This window comes from Desarmillaria tabescens (genome assembly GCF_030435595.1).
Source record: "Desarmillaria tabescens strain CCBAS 213 chromosome Unknown EV420scaffold_84, whole genome shotgun sequence".
Taxonomy (NCBI): Eukaryota; Fungi; Basidiomycota; class Agaricomycetes; order Agaricales; family Physalacriaceae; genus Desarmillaria; species Desarmillaria tabescens.
Genome location: NW_026848383.1, coordinates 34,820 through 52,112, shown reverse-complemented (window position 1 = coordinate 52,112; position 17,293 = coordinate 34,820). Strand labels below are relative to the sequence as shown.

The window sequence follows — 17,293 nt, the reverse complement described above, 5'->3', positions numbered from 1 at the left end:
TTAGCCACACTTTGACTATTTGCGAAAATGTCCCGAACAGGCGAGAGAAAACTCATGCAAGCAAGTGGGAATGACAATCAGAACTGTAAGAGTCTGTAGGCATACCCTGTAGCTATCTTCCTGGTCGTCCTGGTTCTCTGGTGGCGAGGGAGGCTTCAGCTTGATGGGATTTTCGAGGACCCTTGTACGGGAGCGCATTAAGGTCATGGAGAAACACGAACGACTCATCACGCCAATCACCTCTCCTGAACGCCCTGAGCAACGCGCGAGCTTCGTAATGCTAGCATCAGTGGCGGCGATGTTCATTGCCTTACCTGAGGGAGGAGGCGCATATACGCACACGAAATACGGGATGAGCAGCTTAACCAAATCTGCAGATACGTGACCTTATCTTTCCTCCTTGCCTTTCCCTAATAATCCCTTCCCTCCCACCAGCTCAAGACCACTCCTCGCATCAATACCATCCTCCCTCCCTGTGGTGTGTCTACGCAGAGATCACCCCACTGGTACACGCGAAGTTATTGTCTCCAAGGTAAGGGAATCTAACTCGTACTTGTAACATGGTGAGAATCGACACGCAGATGGAACTGGGAACTGGGACCTTGCGAAGAGACCGAGCATTTCTTCAAACCACAACAGTTGGTAAAGCAAACACATGCAGGTTGTGGACCAGTTAAATTGATGTAAAAAATGTAATGAAATAAAAAGCCTACTGTCAAACTCAACGTCGAACCGCATTTGGATACTGACGAACAAGGAAGAGGCGAGCAACGAGTGACATGATCGTGTTTTCCTCGGTGGTACTACGATTGACAACAATGTATTAGGGTCGGGAAAAAATGGAATGAAGAGGATACCACGTATGAAAGTCCAATTCCATGAAGATGTGGTTTTGACCCATGGCTATTTGCTTATGATCCTACCGAGCGAGCCAATAAGTATCTGAATCACGATTAGCTCTATCACAGGCCGGTAGAAACAGTGAAAGAAAATTCGGAGAGAGAGAGAGAGACCGACACAGAAGACATTCCTTAGTAAAACTCGCTTGCAGATGGAGAGTGGACGTGTGTGTTCCTTTCCTAATGCACCGTATTTGCCAGATCAAGGTGAGGGAGAAGGGATTCCGGACCGTTGTTCCGAAAAATGGCAAGGCCCGTTCTCGGCTCTTGATCGCTCTCTTCATCTCCACGCCTTCCTTTCACCTGGGCTACTCAGCTTTCTCTTCAATCGTTCCGTTCACTTGTGACTTAATATTTGTGCGTGATTTTGACTGCGACTGACCCGTGGACGTGCAGATGCGCTCCCTTGGGGTTCGAGGTGTGCAGTCTATTTTTACATCACTTCTCGTTAGCTAACTTCTTTGCGAGCGTAGATTCTCTACCCACCCTCCTCGTTATTATTAGCTTGCTATGCGCTAACTGCACTGCTAGCACGTGACAGTACTCAAACACGACTCCCAGTATTCGTTACAAAGTCCTTTATCAATGCCGACCAAGCTTTTGCAACCAACGTTAGCCCTAGATTGCAAGTCATGAAGAAGCTGGATCTGTAGTCGGTGTATGGTGGGTTACAGGAGGACATGAGGATGTACGTCTCTTCATTCTGACTATTCTCGTCAAGGAGTAATCTTTTTCGTGCAGCATAGCACTTGCGACTCGGACTGTCAATGCACTCTAGCCTGACATATTCCGCTTTCTTATCGCAGCGGGTGACGCGGAGAGAATATGTTTGAATAGAGTGGCCCGGATTAGGGAGATACTGGTACGTGTGTTGGTGGGAAGTCGCTGTCTTTTGTGGCTGATATAAATCGAAGATGAAGATCATGGTATTCTCGAAACAGTGCTTCGCTGCGAATTTCGTGTCCGATGTCGATCAACGTTACGAGGTATGGGATAGACGTCCTCCTGGCGCATCCAGCTGGCGCATACGCTGCAATGAATGAGAAGGAAACCATTTATTGTTGTCCCAAGAACGAAGACTCGTCACGACTCTAAATGGGAAGGCGTAATTTTGCCTTCCCCTTTCCATCGTGAGTGGATGTGCGTGTTCCTTTTCCTGTGTGTTACCTTCGCCTTGTCAAAGAGGGAAGGAGGCAAAGCCCATTCTCGGCTCTTGATCCCTTTCTTCGTTCCCAACATCTTCACGCGTTCCTTTCGCTTCTACCGTACACCGCAGTAGTAGCCCTCTTTTCCAGTTCCCATGTTTTTTCGCGACTTTAGCAGTGTTTTATGACGACTTCAACAAGGGTTGATTCCTGTGACATACACACGCGTTTCCTTGGGGTGGGCACGCAGTCTTTTTTACATTGCCTCTCGTTGGCTAATTTCTTCTCATGCACTAGATTCTCCTCCCTGTCAAGTACCTCAGAACGTTCCGGCGAGCGAGGTGGAGGACAGACCGTTGACAGAACCAGCTTACTCCAGATAAATCTGCGACTACATCCACTCTCAAAGTCTGCCCGCATACATCCTCGTGTCATTGGTCGCCCACTAATCCCCGACCATGCTACTGGGACGCGTCGGTATTTAGTTCCCACTTTCGTGCTACCCTGTGCAAATGTCCTCTCATTGTAAAGTCAGGATCGACGGAGCTTTTGCAACCAGCGACAGCACCGGATTGCAAGTCGTGAAGAAGCGGGATATATGGTCGATATGTGGCAGGGTTAGAGACTATGTCAGAGCACATAGCACTTTGGATGTACGCGTCTGCATTCCGATTATCGGTGTCGAGGACTAATGCTCTTTGTGTAGCATGGTACTGCTACTCTCAACAACACCTTATTTGTTCAAGCATGACACATCTCGTTCAATAGTACGTGTTTATTGCAGGAGACGAGGATAGAAACGTCAGGAGCATCGAACACGCATATAAGTAGCGGCGAAGCGAGGAATGTACTTTGATAGAGCACCGCGGGATGTGCTTTGGAGTGGAGTCAACCATGCGTGTCTGCGGATTCGGCGTACTACCAATACTCTCCGATATCGTCACCAGTCCCAGCTGTGGGTTTGATTTTGTTATAGAACTCGCCAGTGATACTGATTGTGCACTATTCAGCTTTCCCTGTGAATCCAGTTCTGGAAGATACCCCTGGGTCCAAGGAAGATCACGGTACGATGCCAAAAGCCAACGACGCAGACGACGAGTCAGAGATGGAAGAAGGAGAGAAAAGATACTCGAAGGTGAAAGCAAAGAGCGGCGAACTCACAACTGCCATAACATTCCACTAATCGTGTTCTAGAAGGCATCAGATTCTGATGTTCTACGTCGGACAATAATAGCGGAGAATGTCGCCCACAAGACAGAAATCCTACCAAGGTACATTCAATGTCCAATAATCGGCGTGGGACTAACCGTTTGCTGGCAGGGCATGTCCTCCCGAATTTCCGTTACTTATGATAGATGGTCGACACGGCGGTGTCATCCTTTCCCTGCATTCACCATCCATTATATTTGAGTCAAAACAGACAATCGCACAGAGCGGACACCTGAGCCACAGCTGCTAGACTTCAAGTGGATGCATGGACAGCACACGGGCGAGGCTGTTGGAAAGGAATTACTCAGAGTTCTCGACAAGTATGACTGGTATGATTATGTACGTTTCCTATCTTCTGCGCCTTCAGAGCGCGTGTTTTAATATGCAGGTTGTATGGACTCTGACCCCCGCCGTTGCTTGGCAGGTGAACCTCGAAGTCCTGGTTCGAGGTTGAGGCATATTTAACCGGACTCTAGACGGACTAATCACAAATCATGTATGAGTAACTGCCTTCTCCTTCTGAGAAGGACACAAACTCCACCACTCTCCAAAAACCCGATGTTTCGAAATCACCGGAGAAATCGAAAGCTTTATAACCAACTAAATATTTTCATGGATCTCCCATTCGCCTCTCCTGCTTAACAGACTCTTCATCGTTACTTGCCTCTTCCTCCTAGGCGTCCACGCCTTACCCACGGAGCTGTCCAACGCTACTGCGACATGGAGCGCTACCGCAACAAAGATAGTGGAACGCGCCGGACCCACCTTCACGCTTGACTATAGGACCTACCCTCAGTCATCCGAGAACATCTGTCCATCTGCTTCTTTATTTACACTACTTTGCGTAACTCAATATTAACTTGATTGACAGGTTTTTCCTGGTTCTGTACGTCTGTCCACCCCTCCTCTCCCCTCCCCTTGACACAACCTCCCTCCAGGTAACAACGGTTCTCGCTCTGTAGCTCCTGACCTCACCAATGCAACTACCCATCGTGCTAGCAACAGTTGTGGTAACGTTAACCCAAACCGGTGCAGCGTCCGCGTATATGGTTTCCCTCACCTTGGTATTGTACGCAGAAAACTAATACACATATGTTTATCATATCAGGCGGGCCATGCAAGTGGGTACCAGTGCGATGAATGGCATTGGGCAAACTCTAATGCCGGTGGTGCCAATGCTGCTACGAGGTGCATTCCCACTTCTGATAATACCGGCGAGTTTTCGAGTTCTGCTTTGTGTTCATGTTCTGCATCTGACGGAACTATTCTCTTTTTTGTGTCGTTTCTAGGATCTGGTTCGCAATGGGGGAATTTCATCAATATATGTCTCATCTGTTTCTGGTGGGTTAATACTAATCCCCCGGTGGTCATGCGCATACAGAACAGAGGCTCTCAAGCTGTTGGACGTGTTTTACGGGATAGGGTTGATGTGAGTTTCTCCTTCCCCCCTCCTCCGTTCAAGTCCTCCTTCTTAAGCCAGCCTAGTTTGCCCGAATTGAGATCAGCAATGTCCCAACAACTGCAGAATTCTGCTTGGGAGTGCGTGGAAGTAAGTCATTGTTGTTGTTTATTCCCTGTCCGGTTCCGAGTCATTCAATTATTTTTGGTACAGCGACTATTACCGCAACAATGTGTAATCAGCAAGCTCGTGGTCAGCCGCATTTGCAAAGGATTGGTTGAACGTAGCTTCTCCAATGGATTTGGACAACCACAGTTTGATCCTTGCCACGCTGCTTCAAATTTCCTTCATTCCGTCCTATAACGCTGCGCGTCTTTCTTCTACCTATGAATGTGGATTGAATATCAATAAGAATGTTTCTTTGATTTGAACTAACACACGACCATCCAAACCTTATTGGAACCGGAACCTCGTAACATTATGTAGACGGTAATATGCCTCTTCAATACAGCAGAAATATGGGCTCGTCACATTCTTTTGATCCTTGCTGATATGGGTTGGTTACCATCCAGTCTCCATGTTTACGAAGTCTAACCGAAGTATTCAGAATTCCGCCATGTTCATATGATAGATCCACGGTAAAAGGATATACAGAGGATTTTCGGTGTATGGATTGTCGAGACGAGCTTAATTCACAAGAATTTATCAGTTAAAACGTCGAACACGTCACGCATGCTTTGGAGGACATGTAAATGATCTATGTCTCCAACTCGCTTACGAGGCTCACGCAAATCTGATAAAGGGAAAAGGAGCGTGGCTCGCAGTGGTATAGTATAACTGGAAAGATAGGAAAAAGCACCGAGTAGTAAATCGCCTCCCTTTTAAAATCCAGGATAGAAGATTCGACTTTCCACACTCCATATTATCTCTCAGATCACCAATGCCGCACGACGTAGGCTATTTAAACTCCCCTTGACATCCCACTGATCCTTGGATTTAACATATTATTAAATGGTTCTACTGAACTCATCAATCCATAGCGGTTCTGACACCGCCCATGGATTCCCCATGAACGCACGTCAATCTCCTCGAGTGACAAAAACACCACGTTCATAAAACCAAACAGTCGACCTGCAAATATTCCCAGAGTTGTGTCCCTCCCAAGTAGCACCCTCCGAGGTTCTGGTACGTATTCTATCCGTACTCGATTCATACAAAATTAGCAGCTTCGCAAATTCGTATCTCAGTTGACCAGACAGACGTTCTAGTATAGAGGATCGACGGATATCAATTTCCCGACACTTCGGGATTTGTACATTTCCGACCACCCATCACGATAGATAAATCAAACACCGTTTACCATGAAAGCTCGTGAGATGCCATACGACAGATCCAATTGAGCGGGGGAGAGTAATCCAAACAAAATGAGAGCGCAAATACTACTCGGGGCGAAAGAACGCAAGATGAAGGAAATAACTGTTGGAAACAGCAGCTCGCTTGGATACGGGGTGAGGTTCCCTACGCCGTTAGCTGACGGAAAAGCAAAGAATGACTCCAATGTACTCCGAATGCATGCCACCTAACGATACAGGAAACGTACGCAAATCACAGTCGGGTTGATAATTATGAAACACGCAGGGATTGGGATCAAAGAAGTTAATACTTAACATCGTGGAAGTTGTACAGGCCGTGGAAAGAAAGACAGGTAGGAACATCAAACTCGGGCCCTACTGATGCGTACATCTCCACTGTCGAGGAAATGATGGATTCTGCCGCTATGAAAAAGAGGCCCCCCAGCACAGTCACGGCTGGGAAGGAAACCGTTCATCCTTGTCTCGAGACCGGAAGCTTGTCATGGCTCTAAAATTGGAAGGTGTAATTTTGGCCTACCATTTTTCTGTGGATGGGCGTGTTTCTTTTCCTGTGTGTTATTTAAAATTTTGCCAAGTTGCCGAAGCGAAAGGATGACATTGAGAGTGAATGCCGGAAACGGCCTGGTGTTCGGCAAAGCCCGTGCTCGGCTTTTGATCGCTTTCTCCGTTCCCCATCATCTCCACGCGATCCTTCCTCGAGTTTCTACCGTACATCGCTATTCAGTCTCTGCACTCTTCACCAATCCCTTCGTTTCTTCACGAAGACCTGTGACATGGATATATTTTTTCTTGGAGTTCGAGGTACACAGTCTATTTTTACTTCGCTTCTCGTTAGCTAATTTCTTCTCGCTCACGCAGATTCTCCTCCCTCTCACTACCCCGGCCTCACCAATTGCGCTAAAACGTTCCGGGGAGCGAATGGAGGCCAGACTGTTGACAAAACCAGCATACTCCCCGATAACTCCGCGACCCACATTCACTCTCAAACTCTGCCCGCATACATCCTCGTCGTTGCTAAGCGCCGACTATGCGACTAGGACGTGTCAGTACGCAAACCCTATTTCCGCGGTACCCGCTGCGAATATCTTCTACCAGTAGAGTCGGTATCGACCAAAGTGTTGCAACCGACGTCAGCACTGGATCACAAGTCAGGAAGGAGCGGGATCTGTTGTTGGTATATAACGGGTTAGCAGTCCACAGGAGTATCTTTGATGTACGTCTCCGCATTCTGAGTATCGGTGTGGAGGGACTAATGATCTTCGTGCAGTGTGGCGCTCGCAGCTCTCAACGACACCCTATGTGCTCCAACATGACACATCTCGCTTGCTAATGCGTTGTTATCGCAGGAGACCAAGATGGAATCTTAGGAGCATCGAACACGCGTATAAGTAACAGCGAAGCGCATTGGGGAAGGAATGTGCTTTGGAGTGAAGTCTGCGGATTCAGTGTACTATCGATCTTTCCACTGAGGAATGTTACAAGGTATGTTGTCCAAGCACTCTCTATGCCTCTTTGGCTTCTTTCTCCTTCAGTTCATGGACTTCTCACCCCAGTCATCGTGAACCTCCGTACATTCGGCGTTGTCCTCGTCACTGGCGCCGAGGAGGCTCCGCTAAAACACCACCCTCTCCTTCATCAAATACACTGTACGCCGACTCTCCCTCACTGGAGATACTCCTGACCCACACTGCGCTGCCGCCCTCTAGTGCAAAATCATCCCCGAGAACCCCGACTTTGGCGTCCTCGTCATCCCCACCAACAGAAGCATCAAGGAATCCGTCACGATCCTAATGAAGACCATCGTAAACCATTTCGGACGAGTCAATTGTTATACTAATGTCGAAGGTAGTCTGCGGGCTCTCTTACCAACACAAGTCTTACATTTTGAATACATGAAGGGAAGTATATCGAAATCCTTGCCTATACATACGAAAGACTGGCTCGTACGGGAGCCAATTACCCGCATGGAGAAACAGTATCACCTCGTCACGCCTATCACCTCTACAAGGCGCCCCTCTGTGTGGGAGCATTGTCATGTCAGCGATGGTGATCGCCTCACTTAACTAAGCAGCATATATACGCACGAAAGATCCAACAAATGGCTTAACCAAGGCTGCAGGTACGTCGCCTTCTCTCGCCTTTCTCCCCTTTACTAATACACCTTTGTCTCTCTCAGCCCAAGACCGCGACATCCATAGCCATGCCATTCTCCTTGGATACATCTATACCGAACTCACGCCACCACCACGTGCGAGGGGATCTCCAACGAGTGCAAGCAAGTGAGATTGTGGTCGAGGAGCGAGCTCACGACAGGGACCAGCATTTTAGTCGATGTTACGGACTTTGATCTGAATGAAGATAACACGATTTATCTTGCCCGTACACTCAACTGCGTTTCTCTATCGACTGGTCTATCTTATCTGCCTCAACCTGGTCTCGTCTACCCGATTCTCGTCTGTGCGTTTGTACCTCGGGTTCCTGAAGCGGTGCAGGACGTAACAGAAGTAATCTTGGCACGCCAAACAGTGCTTTTGATAATAATAGCTCGAGTGGATCAGATAAATCCAGTACTCTCTGATCGTCTGAGCGCCCTTCTTGATAGCCCTAATTTTAAAGATTCCTTATCAGCCAAACTTTGACTGTACGCGAAGAAAGTCCTGAACCTGTCTAAACGACGGGACAAGAATCATGCGAGCAAGTAGGGATGACGGTCCGATGTATCAGGACCTGCAGGCATATGCTTTCTCTTTGTCTTGGTTCTCTAGTAGTGGCGAGGGCGGCTTCAGCTTGATGCGTTGTTCAAGGAAGACTCCCGCGCTGATATCATCATTTAGAGACTGCTGATACATATCTCTTGCCAATGTCCGGCAGAATCCACACGGGTGAGTCAAGTTGAGATCCGATGACGTTCAATTTTCTATGCAACTCAGCTTGAACTTATCGAACTCCAACGCAGCAGGACAGCCACTTGATCCGTATCAATGGAACCCCTTACCATAATCCAAAGCAGAAATGATGAATGTAATGTGTTTAAAAGTGCTAAATTCCCCTTGATTTGAAGAGGAATGTCATTCCAGCGACCAGTCATGGACCCGACTCGGACGACATACGCAAGTGCTTTTCCAAGAATCCTAACGTCATTTCATTGCTGTGACTTACTGACCTGTGCACCGCAATGAGAATCACGGATCTGAGAAATATAAAGGAGGGTTTGTTCACATTAATAGCCACGTCCATTTGCGCTCACAGGTGCTGTCTAGACCTCCTGAAGCATTCCTCCGGGGAATGAACGTTCGAATTTTTCCACTCTTCTCATCTCGCCTGTGCCATGGCTGTGAGTTTGAACTCGTTGAAAGGATACCGAATCCATCAACAGGTATATTCCTATGCGCTATCAAATCCCGAACCATACACCACCCAAACATACTCAGAACGACGTCAGACAAATGAAGTCCGAGATATGTACATACTACATTGCGGTTGATGCGATGCGTCCAAGATGCGCCACTACAAGAGCTCAAACCGACACCTTTGATGGAGTCTCACTCAGAACAATGCGACTAAAATATATCGGCTCCGCACTAATAAACGTCGAGTCTCCACACGAAACGAACACACACCTTCCTCCTCACTAAGGCAACTTCAGGTAGCTGTTAACCTTCTGTAGAATGTCTCAGACCGATTCCGATTTTGCATCTATCAAAAAATCCGCGATGCAGTACTCTGATGCCTGGTTCAACGCAGTTATCATCGAGTCCCTAACCCACGGTAAGATTATAAATTTAAACTAGTCATCCAGGAACTTACCATGAGCTAGGCATGTACACGGCATTATTTGCCGTCGTCCTGTGGCGAATTCGTACGTAGATGACCCTAGCCAACACGATAGAACTTGAAGTTTCCCCCGTAGTGTCAAGCACAACTATCAATACGCGGCAGGTTAGGATTCTTGCTGGGATCTCAGTGTTCATGTACATCATGGCGATAATGCACATTGCCTTGATATGGTTCTATAATAGATGGGCATTCATAACGAAAGGAGAGACAGAAGAAACGAGGTACTTCGCCTTCACGAACCATATGGCTGCTGGCTACCCTGCGTGGGCCCTGATGATCGGCGATATCGCGGCAGGCATCAATATATTGGTTGCGGATTGTGTTATTGTGAGTTCCCGGCCAGCACTTCTGGAGAAGCAGGTGTTGAATCGAAATTCATATTAGATTTGGAGGTGCTGGATTATCTGGGAAAGGAACTGGAGAATCATTGTCCTTCCTTGCATATGCACATTATGCGGAATGAGTAAGTCCCTAGACTCTAGCCTGTATGATATCCAGTCACTGACTAATCCAAGCCTTTGGGATTTTAGGTGTCCTTCAGAAGCTGGCACCTTCGAACAGTTCGCAGAAAAATCTTTCAAAGGAAGACTGGGTAATGGCATATTACGTTATGTCACTGCCCACAACAGCGATGTGTACCGCCCTCATCGTGTACCGGCTGACTAAGGTCAGCAAGACTAGGAATTCCCCGCACTTCACCCCAAACCCATATCACCACGTCATAGAGATGGTCATAGAATCCTCCGGATTGTATGTTGTCGTCCTGGCCATCTTCATCGTGTTCGAAGCGACGAATAATCCTTATGGCAGGTATCCAGCAGCAGTACTTCAGTCGGTTATTGTGAGTTTGAAAACGTCTTGTTCATAAGTAAAATTCACAGTGCTTTTGCGCAGGGAGTCACGCCGGCGTTGATACTCCTTCGTGTTGTGTCCGGGAACACCAGTACGGGTCTGCCGAGCGATAATATATATTCACAGCATTTACATCGCCTAGCGAGATGGCAAATGGAGTGCAGTGAAACGAGTGTGGATGATAACGATGTGATGATCATTGGTCCACAAAAGACAGTTGAAGTAGCATGAACTTCACACGATTGTCATCCTGGAGAAGAGAGTTATTTATTTAAATAATCGGAAAGGTGGAAATAATAGTCGATACCTTGTCGTTTCCATATCCACAGAAATAGCCTAGTTCTCTGAAGATATGTTTCTGTACCATATATAGATGAGCACCATTGCCAGAGATCGAGAACCAGGTCGCCTACTCCCTGCAACCACGATGACGCACCAACATCACCTCAAGATTCCAGATGTCGCAAAGATGACATATCTCCTCTCCATTCAATATCCTGGTCACCATCAGGCCGTCATTACCCCATTGCAAGCAGAGCGTCATCTCACTCTGTAGATCCTCCAGCAGCATAAGTGACGATACCCGAGGAAACAGATGTGCCTGCCTTGATTACTGATATTGTTGAACTGCACAGAACTCCAGATGTGAAAGGGAAATCAAGAGCTATCGATGAACCGTTTCGTGCTACCCCGAGTAATGTTGGACTTCGATCCGATGTGCAGGGCAAGTCCAGGGAAGATACACCTCTTCTTTCACCAGCACCCTCTAATGTCCCCGAAACCGCATGCGCGAGGTCAAAGAAACCCGTTCGTATGGCCTTGGACTCCTTGCATGCCCATTTGGGTGCGACTTCAGCATCATCGTCGTCGGGTCCGACTCTGCTTAATCGGCTATCATCACGAACTGAGGATAAGATGAGACTAGTTAGTGGGACAGTGTGAATATATCGACATTACTTACCATAATGGCTAGTATACATGGTTTCCACGATTATATCAGGTTTTTACGGCTAGATTGTTCAACAACTTCACCAATGGAATATTAGCTGAACACTGAACACTGCAATAGTCTAGATTTTGTCTCAATTCAAAATCTGTAAATCCTATAGCGAGCACCCTGAGTCTGTAGAGACAGTCGAAGAATTTGGGCACCGCTTGCATGAAAAACAAACCCCAGCACAGACGTTCAATAAGCCTTAGAAGAGATTTACTAGTACGAAGCTAGAAGCTAGAAGATAAAACACTTTGGAATGCTACATCAGAAAGCAATGTTTTGGCCTACCTTTGCGTGAGTGGATGTGCGCGTTCCTTTCAGTATTTTGCCGGACTTGCGCAAAGCTGTCGTGTCCACCAGCATTCACTGTCCCTCACCAGAAAAGGATGTGAGACTTCAGTGGAATCCAGTGATGAACGCTGGGTCTCGGTGAAATCCGAACACTCCATCCTAGGCTCCGAAATCCCACTGACCTTCGGTGCCTTCCAGCAGATACCACTGTCTTAAACTTACACATGGTCCCAATATCCTGGTGATTGATGGTGTATACCACCGGATATTCCTTCCAGTAGCCCTTTCTTATCCAGTGGTGTATGTCGTATAACAGTGGATGTCAGTGATATAACACATGGATTGGGGTGTGTATTACAGTGTCCCTCACTGAGTATCACCGGCATGCACCGGAATAATACACAGGTACGCTCGCAAATATCACTGTGATACAATGACATACGGTGATGCACACTGATCAATCCATCCATTTTGTTTTGATCCTCACTGAGAGACACCAGTGTCCAGTGTTCCACCAACAATACACATGTCTCAAGGATGGGGCGGGTTAGTCGGGGCCAGTGATCTTCAACGTAATCCACCAGTAAATAGATGCGATGGCACTCGGAATCCCACTGGCCTTCACTGGGGTACAGTGTAGTCCAGTATATATTCTAATAATTCTATACTATCTACTCGAGAACCTTGTCCCAAAACTCTTGCGTCAAGCCTCTTTCCTTCTTCTGAATTCTTTGCTCGACCTTTTCCTTGTATAGAAGCATCAGCGAGTGGATATAAAAGTCGTAGTTGATGTTAGACATTTGTCGCAGTTGACTTTCAAACCCAGCTAGCCATGAATTAAACTGCTCTGCTGTTTTGGTGTTGAATGCCCATGTTAAATGCTTCGTTCCATTGGAATCCTCATGTACCTGAACTAGATCAGGTTGAGATCCATCGCTTGGAGATGGGTTGCATCAGAACCGGCATAAGACATCGGTTGCTTTGTGTCCTATGTAATGCCAAGCATCAACAATAAATTTGGTCGAAGAAAGCCAGTGGTCATTTGGATTCTGTGTCATGATATGCCGCAGCAGCTTGCATGATGAGTCGTATGCTATTATCGCCAGCTTATGTTCATGGTGGCCATCCCAAATCCGATCTATAATTGCATGCACCTGTGTTGGACTTTCTGCTGCATAGCACTTTCCCCATCCAATTGGCATCCCACAGGACCACTGCACAGTCTGGAGACAGTATATTGACCGTGCACGGAAGGTATGAACGACATCGTTGCCAGTGACACCTCCAAGGTCTGGGAGTTGAATGCGAAATTGATTTTGGGTTAGCGTGGTTGTTGTCAAATCCTGTCCAATGGCTTCCTCCATGGCCTGAGTCTGCTGCCTTCATATTACTCTTTGGATACCAGGAAATGTCATTCGTTGGAACCGATGAGACCACTTTCGATAAAATGCTTGATGTGAAGGATCCGCACAGGTCACAGTACCATGCTCTACCGGTCATCCACATGAGACAATCCCGCATATGTCTTCCATTCCAGCCTCCAGATGCAACTTGCAAAACCGTCCTCGCTTGTAATTTGTCAGAGGATTTTTGCAGGCTTGAACAGAGCAGATCTAAAGTCATCATTAGTTTGGAGTAATATCACTTTGCCAACACGTGAATCACATACACGATGTTTCATTGTTTTTCCATCTATCACTGCCATTCGTGTATAGCCTCTAGGTCCTTCTGGGGGACTTATATCACGAGCCAAATTTTGTTGTTGTAAGATATTATCTGCAGGGTCTCCACTATTGGGATGATCCACATCCTGTCATATTTCTGCATCAGCTCTGCTAACTGAGTCTCGAAAAGCAGTCGTGAAGCAACTCACCATGTTATTATCCTCCAAGTTGTCATTCTCTGTTCCAATTTGTTCAAGACTCTCATCTGCGATTGCATCAGCTTGCGATGCAAGTTCAACACCCTCAGCAATGAGATCCTCGCGGTATCACTTTTTATGAGTGCAGTCCATACAAGAGTGCTCCATGGCACCAGGTACAGTCCCTCCATCTTCTCCTATGACTGATCATACACTGGCAACGAGGATGTCGGTAGTTGCATTGGAAGGGCATCGGAATGTGCTCTCTTTTCTGTGGGATACCAAAAGTCGGCGTGAAAAGTGTTCCACAAATAGGCGCTGTGATTGTCGAAATGTGATTGCCTTTCCAGACATTCTGGCATTCAGAAAGTCCACAAAATTGGACCATCCGGAACTGTGATGGACAATCGACTCCTCTTGATCCAGTGTGATTGATCTATCTGCCCAAAGACCATGCTTGGAGATTCGCAGGTATTTGGCCTCTGCAACCAAGATCTGACTTCCCCTTCCAGGAACATTTCCATGCAGTAGAATTTTGTCAGGATAATAGCGAGCCAAGCAGGCATTGCACTGAGCAATGAAAAGAAATGCTTTTCTCCAGCTACGATTAGCCATGAGTACGTCAACCTTTTGAATAGCTTCACGATGTCATAGAGTTATTAGCCGGCGGGTATTTGGAGGACATAAGGTACAGGAACGATAGGGCGTGACAAGAACTAGAGGAGGCATGGGAAAGATCTCGGAAAGTGGAAGCTCGCCATCGACATTGAGGAACTCATACAGTATATCCATATTTTTGGTTATATTGTCGACATAATCCATCTGTTCATCAGGGTGTAGCCATCCCACATCATCTTCAGGATCAAATGCATGCTTCAGCAGCTGCATTGCTCCTGTAATCCAAGCTGTTCGTTCTCTGTCCAGGATCTGTATGCTGATTATGATGCAGCTGAATGATTGGGTACAATGCCATAAACATCAGTAATACCCCGATGACATTGGTTAATGAGAGCCCAGGTGGAAAGAAAAGATTGAGGACGTGAATCAGATCCTGCGCAGAACCCGGTCTGGACATATCACTGTTGAGACGAGAGAAGTGAACTGCTTTTATTTTCGCATTCAAATCAGATAATATATATAAATATATATCTATATACAATACCCACTTCTACTAATGTACTCTATGAACTGTCTTCATCCTCGGAACTGCCATGAAAGATGCTTGTGTTATCACTGTCCAAGTTATCAGAGTGGACTTCGACATACCGCACTATCTTCGTCGAACTAGAGGCCATGTGCTCACTGTCCTTCTTCATCTTCTTCTTCTTGTGAAGCTCCACAGGTGATTGACTCCTGCTCGATGCAGATGAAGACTCAGATGAAGATTCCACCCGACATTTGCCCTTCCTACGCAACTGACCCTCATCATCTGAGCCTGACTTCTGCTCCTTCGACGACTTGGCCTCCTTTGATGACTTCCCTTCCTTCGATGATGATTTGGCTTCCTTCGACGACTTTCCTTCCTTCGATGATGACTTTCCTTCCTTCGATGACCTGCCTTCCTTCGATGATGACTTCTCATCCCTTGACGATGACTTCCCATCCCTTGACGATGACTTCTCTTCCTTTAAGGATGATTTGCTATCCTTCAATGACCTCTCACTCTCATCACGCTTGGTCTTCTTCTTGTAAGATCGTCCTGCGAGAGCCTTCAATGCCTTCGTTCTCTTCCGCTCCTGCTCCTCTCTCTTTGCTACTTTGATGTCCTGTATCGTCGTGCTGAATGTGCCTAATGCCATCTCAGCATACTCCTGGAAATCGGGCCCATCAGGATAGTTAAACCATTTTCTGATGGTATCAGGGCTGTTCCTACGTGCTTTCTCGCCAAAGAGAGACTTGTAGATATTCACAGTCATTTTGGAGATATGAAACACTTTCTTGTATACGACCTCTATGATGTTGAACTGAGACCCCGCGAAGAGCGCATAATCTAAATGCCTTTAGTACCTTGAAAGATCAAGTGATTCTGACATCTACCTGGCTCTTCCAGTCGAGACGGAACCTTGTAGGTATCAACACTCTTGATATCCCCAGACTTCCATCCATCTGCACGTAAAGACTCCCGGCATCGCTCTATCAAAATCTGCTTCTTAAGAGCATCGATCGCACAGTCGGCCTTCGTATCTACAACCTCTTGATCAGTCGACTCAGTGCCAAAACCCATTGCCTTCTTGACAAGATCAATGAAGTCCTTCGACTGGAGATCCGGTGCCTTGGACTGAAGCTTGGTGTCCATACTGACATCAGGCGGTTGACCATCTGTCTTCACCGACTCCATTTGAGTGATGGTGGTAGACGAGCTGGTAGGCTATAAACAGTGATATAAGCCATCTATTCTCAATGAGAAAACATGTATCGCACCTGCACCGCTGATTCCTGAAACAGATCGCAAACAAAAATGTCGCCGTGCTTCTGTAAGTCGTAGTACTTGGCGCGATCGATACTTGTGAGAGGGTCTTGGCTTGCAATGAAACCGCTCTCAGGTTGCATAGTCCCTACAACCATCCGGGACAGGGGATTGACGATGCCTGGCCTTAAGATGCGTCCACCCCATTCTAAAAATATGAGATGAGTAACAGGAATGGAGAATGTCATATTGCTTATGCTTCATAGGTGAGGATGCCTCACCAACAGCCTCCAGAAGATTATCCAGCTGAACTGCGTAACCTGGTAAACTAGCGTCTGAAGAGCGTGATGGCCGTTGGTAAATGTGGACAGCTTTCGAAGCAATTGGAACTTCTAGAGAAGCACCATTGGGTGCACCCGTGGCAGCCACAATCTGATGCATGTTCACGATGATAACTGACTATTAGTATGGACTACCAGGTCTATTAAGACTGTACGACTCACCACTTGGACCGATGGTTGAAAGATCTTTAACCAGTGCATATTCAGACTTCCCAGGCAAGGCTTTGAGCTCTGGAACCTCCTTCTTATCATCTGCAAGTACACTCAGAGCAGACTCCGAGTTGCTATGTCCATCGCTGCTGACACTGGGTGGCACCTCGACTATAGGTTTATCTGACTAAGATTTCAGTGCACATTAAGACTGTCGCTGCAAAAGACGTACCTCTATTTTCCGCTGTTGACTCTGACGATGGCTGTAACAGTTTGAAGCTTGGTTTGGGAGCATTAGCCGTCTTCAAATCTAGTAGTTTCTTGTGGGCACTGCGGATAATCGTTAGTGTGGATAAGATTAACGAAAGCAGGCATACCCGGATGGCTCTTCATTTCTCTGAGCAGCTTGAGCAGCATTGTCCGTGGCGGCTTTGTCACTGCTAGTATTCATATGTTTGCTTGTTTGTCCAGAGGTATGTGATGTCCTGTCAGTAGGCTGGATGTTGCTTTTTAAGCTGGGGATGTTCAAACCCTT

At 46.9% G+C, this 17,293-nt stretch overlaps 5 protein-coding genes across 5 annotated transcripts; 3 read left to right on the top strand and 2 right to left on the bottom strand.

The window, feature by feature from the left end:
• Positions 1-2,938: 2,938 nt before the first annotated feature.
• On the top strand, positions 2,939-5,166 carry EV420DRAFT_1752884 (deoxyribonuclease NucA/NucB-domain-containing protein). Its single transcript, XM_060480430.1, has 11 exons — positions 2,939-2,999; positions 3,055-3,179; positions 3,239-3,315; positions 3,465-3,573; positions 3,899-4,065; positions 4,125-4,139; positions 4,192-4,295; positions 4,362-4,467; positions 4,543-4,682; positions 4,739-4,802; positions 4,866-5,166. The coding sequence occupies exons 3-11, from the start codon at positions 3,285-3,287 to the stop codon at positions 4,931-4,933; spliced, it is 804 nt and encodes a 267-aa protein (XP_060323266.1). The 5' UTR covers positions 2,939-2,999; positions 3,055-3,179; positions 3,239-3,284; the 3' UTR covers positions 4,934-5,166.
• Positions 5,167-6,616: 1,450 nt separating this feature from the next.
• On the top strand, positions 6,617-8,910 carry EV420DRAFT_1733689 (uncharacterized protein; the record flags this gene model as incomplete). The annotated part of the gene is made up of 8 exons (XM_060479969.1): positions 6,617-6,826; positions 6,884-7,071; positions 7,121-7,238; positions 7,732-7,870; positions 7,924-8,043; positions 8,097-8,144; positions 8,202-8,294; positions 8,339-8,910. 8 exons carry the CDS (start codon positions 6,617-6,619, stop codon positions 8,662-8,664), a joined length of 1,242 nt encoding a protein of 413 aa, XP_060323265.1. The 3' UTR covers positions 8,665-8,910.
• Positions 8,911-9,693: 783 nt separating this feature from the next.
• EV420DRAFT_1733679 (uncharacterized protein) lies at positions 9,694-11,095 on the top strand (the record flags this gene model as incomplete). Its single annotated transcript, XM_060479968.1, has 7 exons — positions 9,694-9,793; positions 9,843-9,884; positions 9,936-10,189; positions 10,247-10,325; positions 10,378-10,703; positions 10,757-10,805; positions 10,857-11,095. The coding sequence occupies 7 exons, from the start codon at positions 9,694-9,696 to the stop codon at positions 10,943-10,945; spliced, it is 939 nt and encodes a 312-aa protein (XP_060323264.1). The 3' UTR covers positions 10,946-11,095.
• A 1,084-nt stretch (positions 11,096-12,179) lies between these two features.
• On the bottom strand, positions 12,180-14,682 carry EV420DRAFT_1733676 (uncharacterized protein; the record flags this gene model as incomplete). Its single annotated transcript, XM_060479967.1, has 8 exons — positions 12,180-12,935; positions 12,960-13,366; positions 13,391-13,486; positions 13,511-13,612; positions 13,669-13,789; positions 13,994-14,051; positions 14,076-14,498; positions 14,553-14,682. 8 exons carry the CDS (start codon positions 14,680-14,682, stop codon positions 12,671-12,673), a joined length of 1,602 nt encoding a protein of 533 aa, XP_060323263.1. The 3' UTR covers positions 12,180-12,670.
• A 359-nt stretch (positions 14,683-15,041) lies between these two features.
• EV420DRAFT_1650838 (uncharacterized protein) lies at positions 15,042-17,209 on the bottom strand (the record flags this gene model as incomplete). Its single annotated transcript, XM_060478505.1, has 7 exons — positions 15,042-15,850; positions 15,898-16,228; positions 16,282-16,475; positions 16,549-16,722; positions 16,771-16,941; positions 16,991-17,088; positions 17,136-17,209. The coding sequence occupies 7 exons, from the start codon at positions 17,207-17,209 to the stop codon at positions 15,042-15,044; spliced, it is 1,851 nt and encodes a 616-aa protein (XP_060323262.1).
• Between the last annotated feature and the right edge of the window lie 84 nt (positions 17,210-17,293).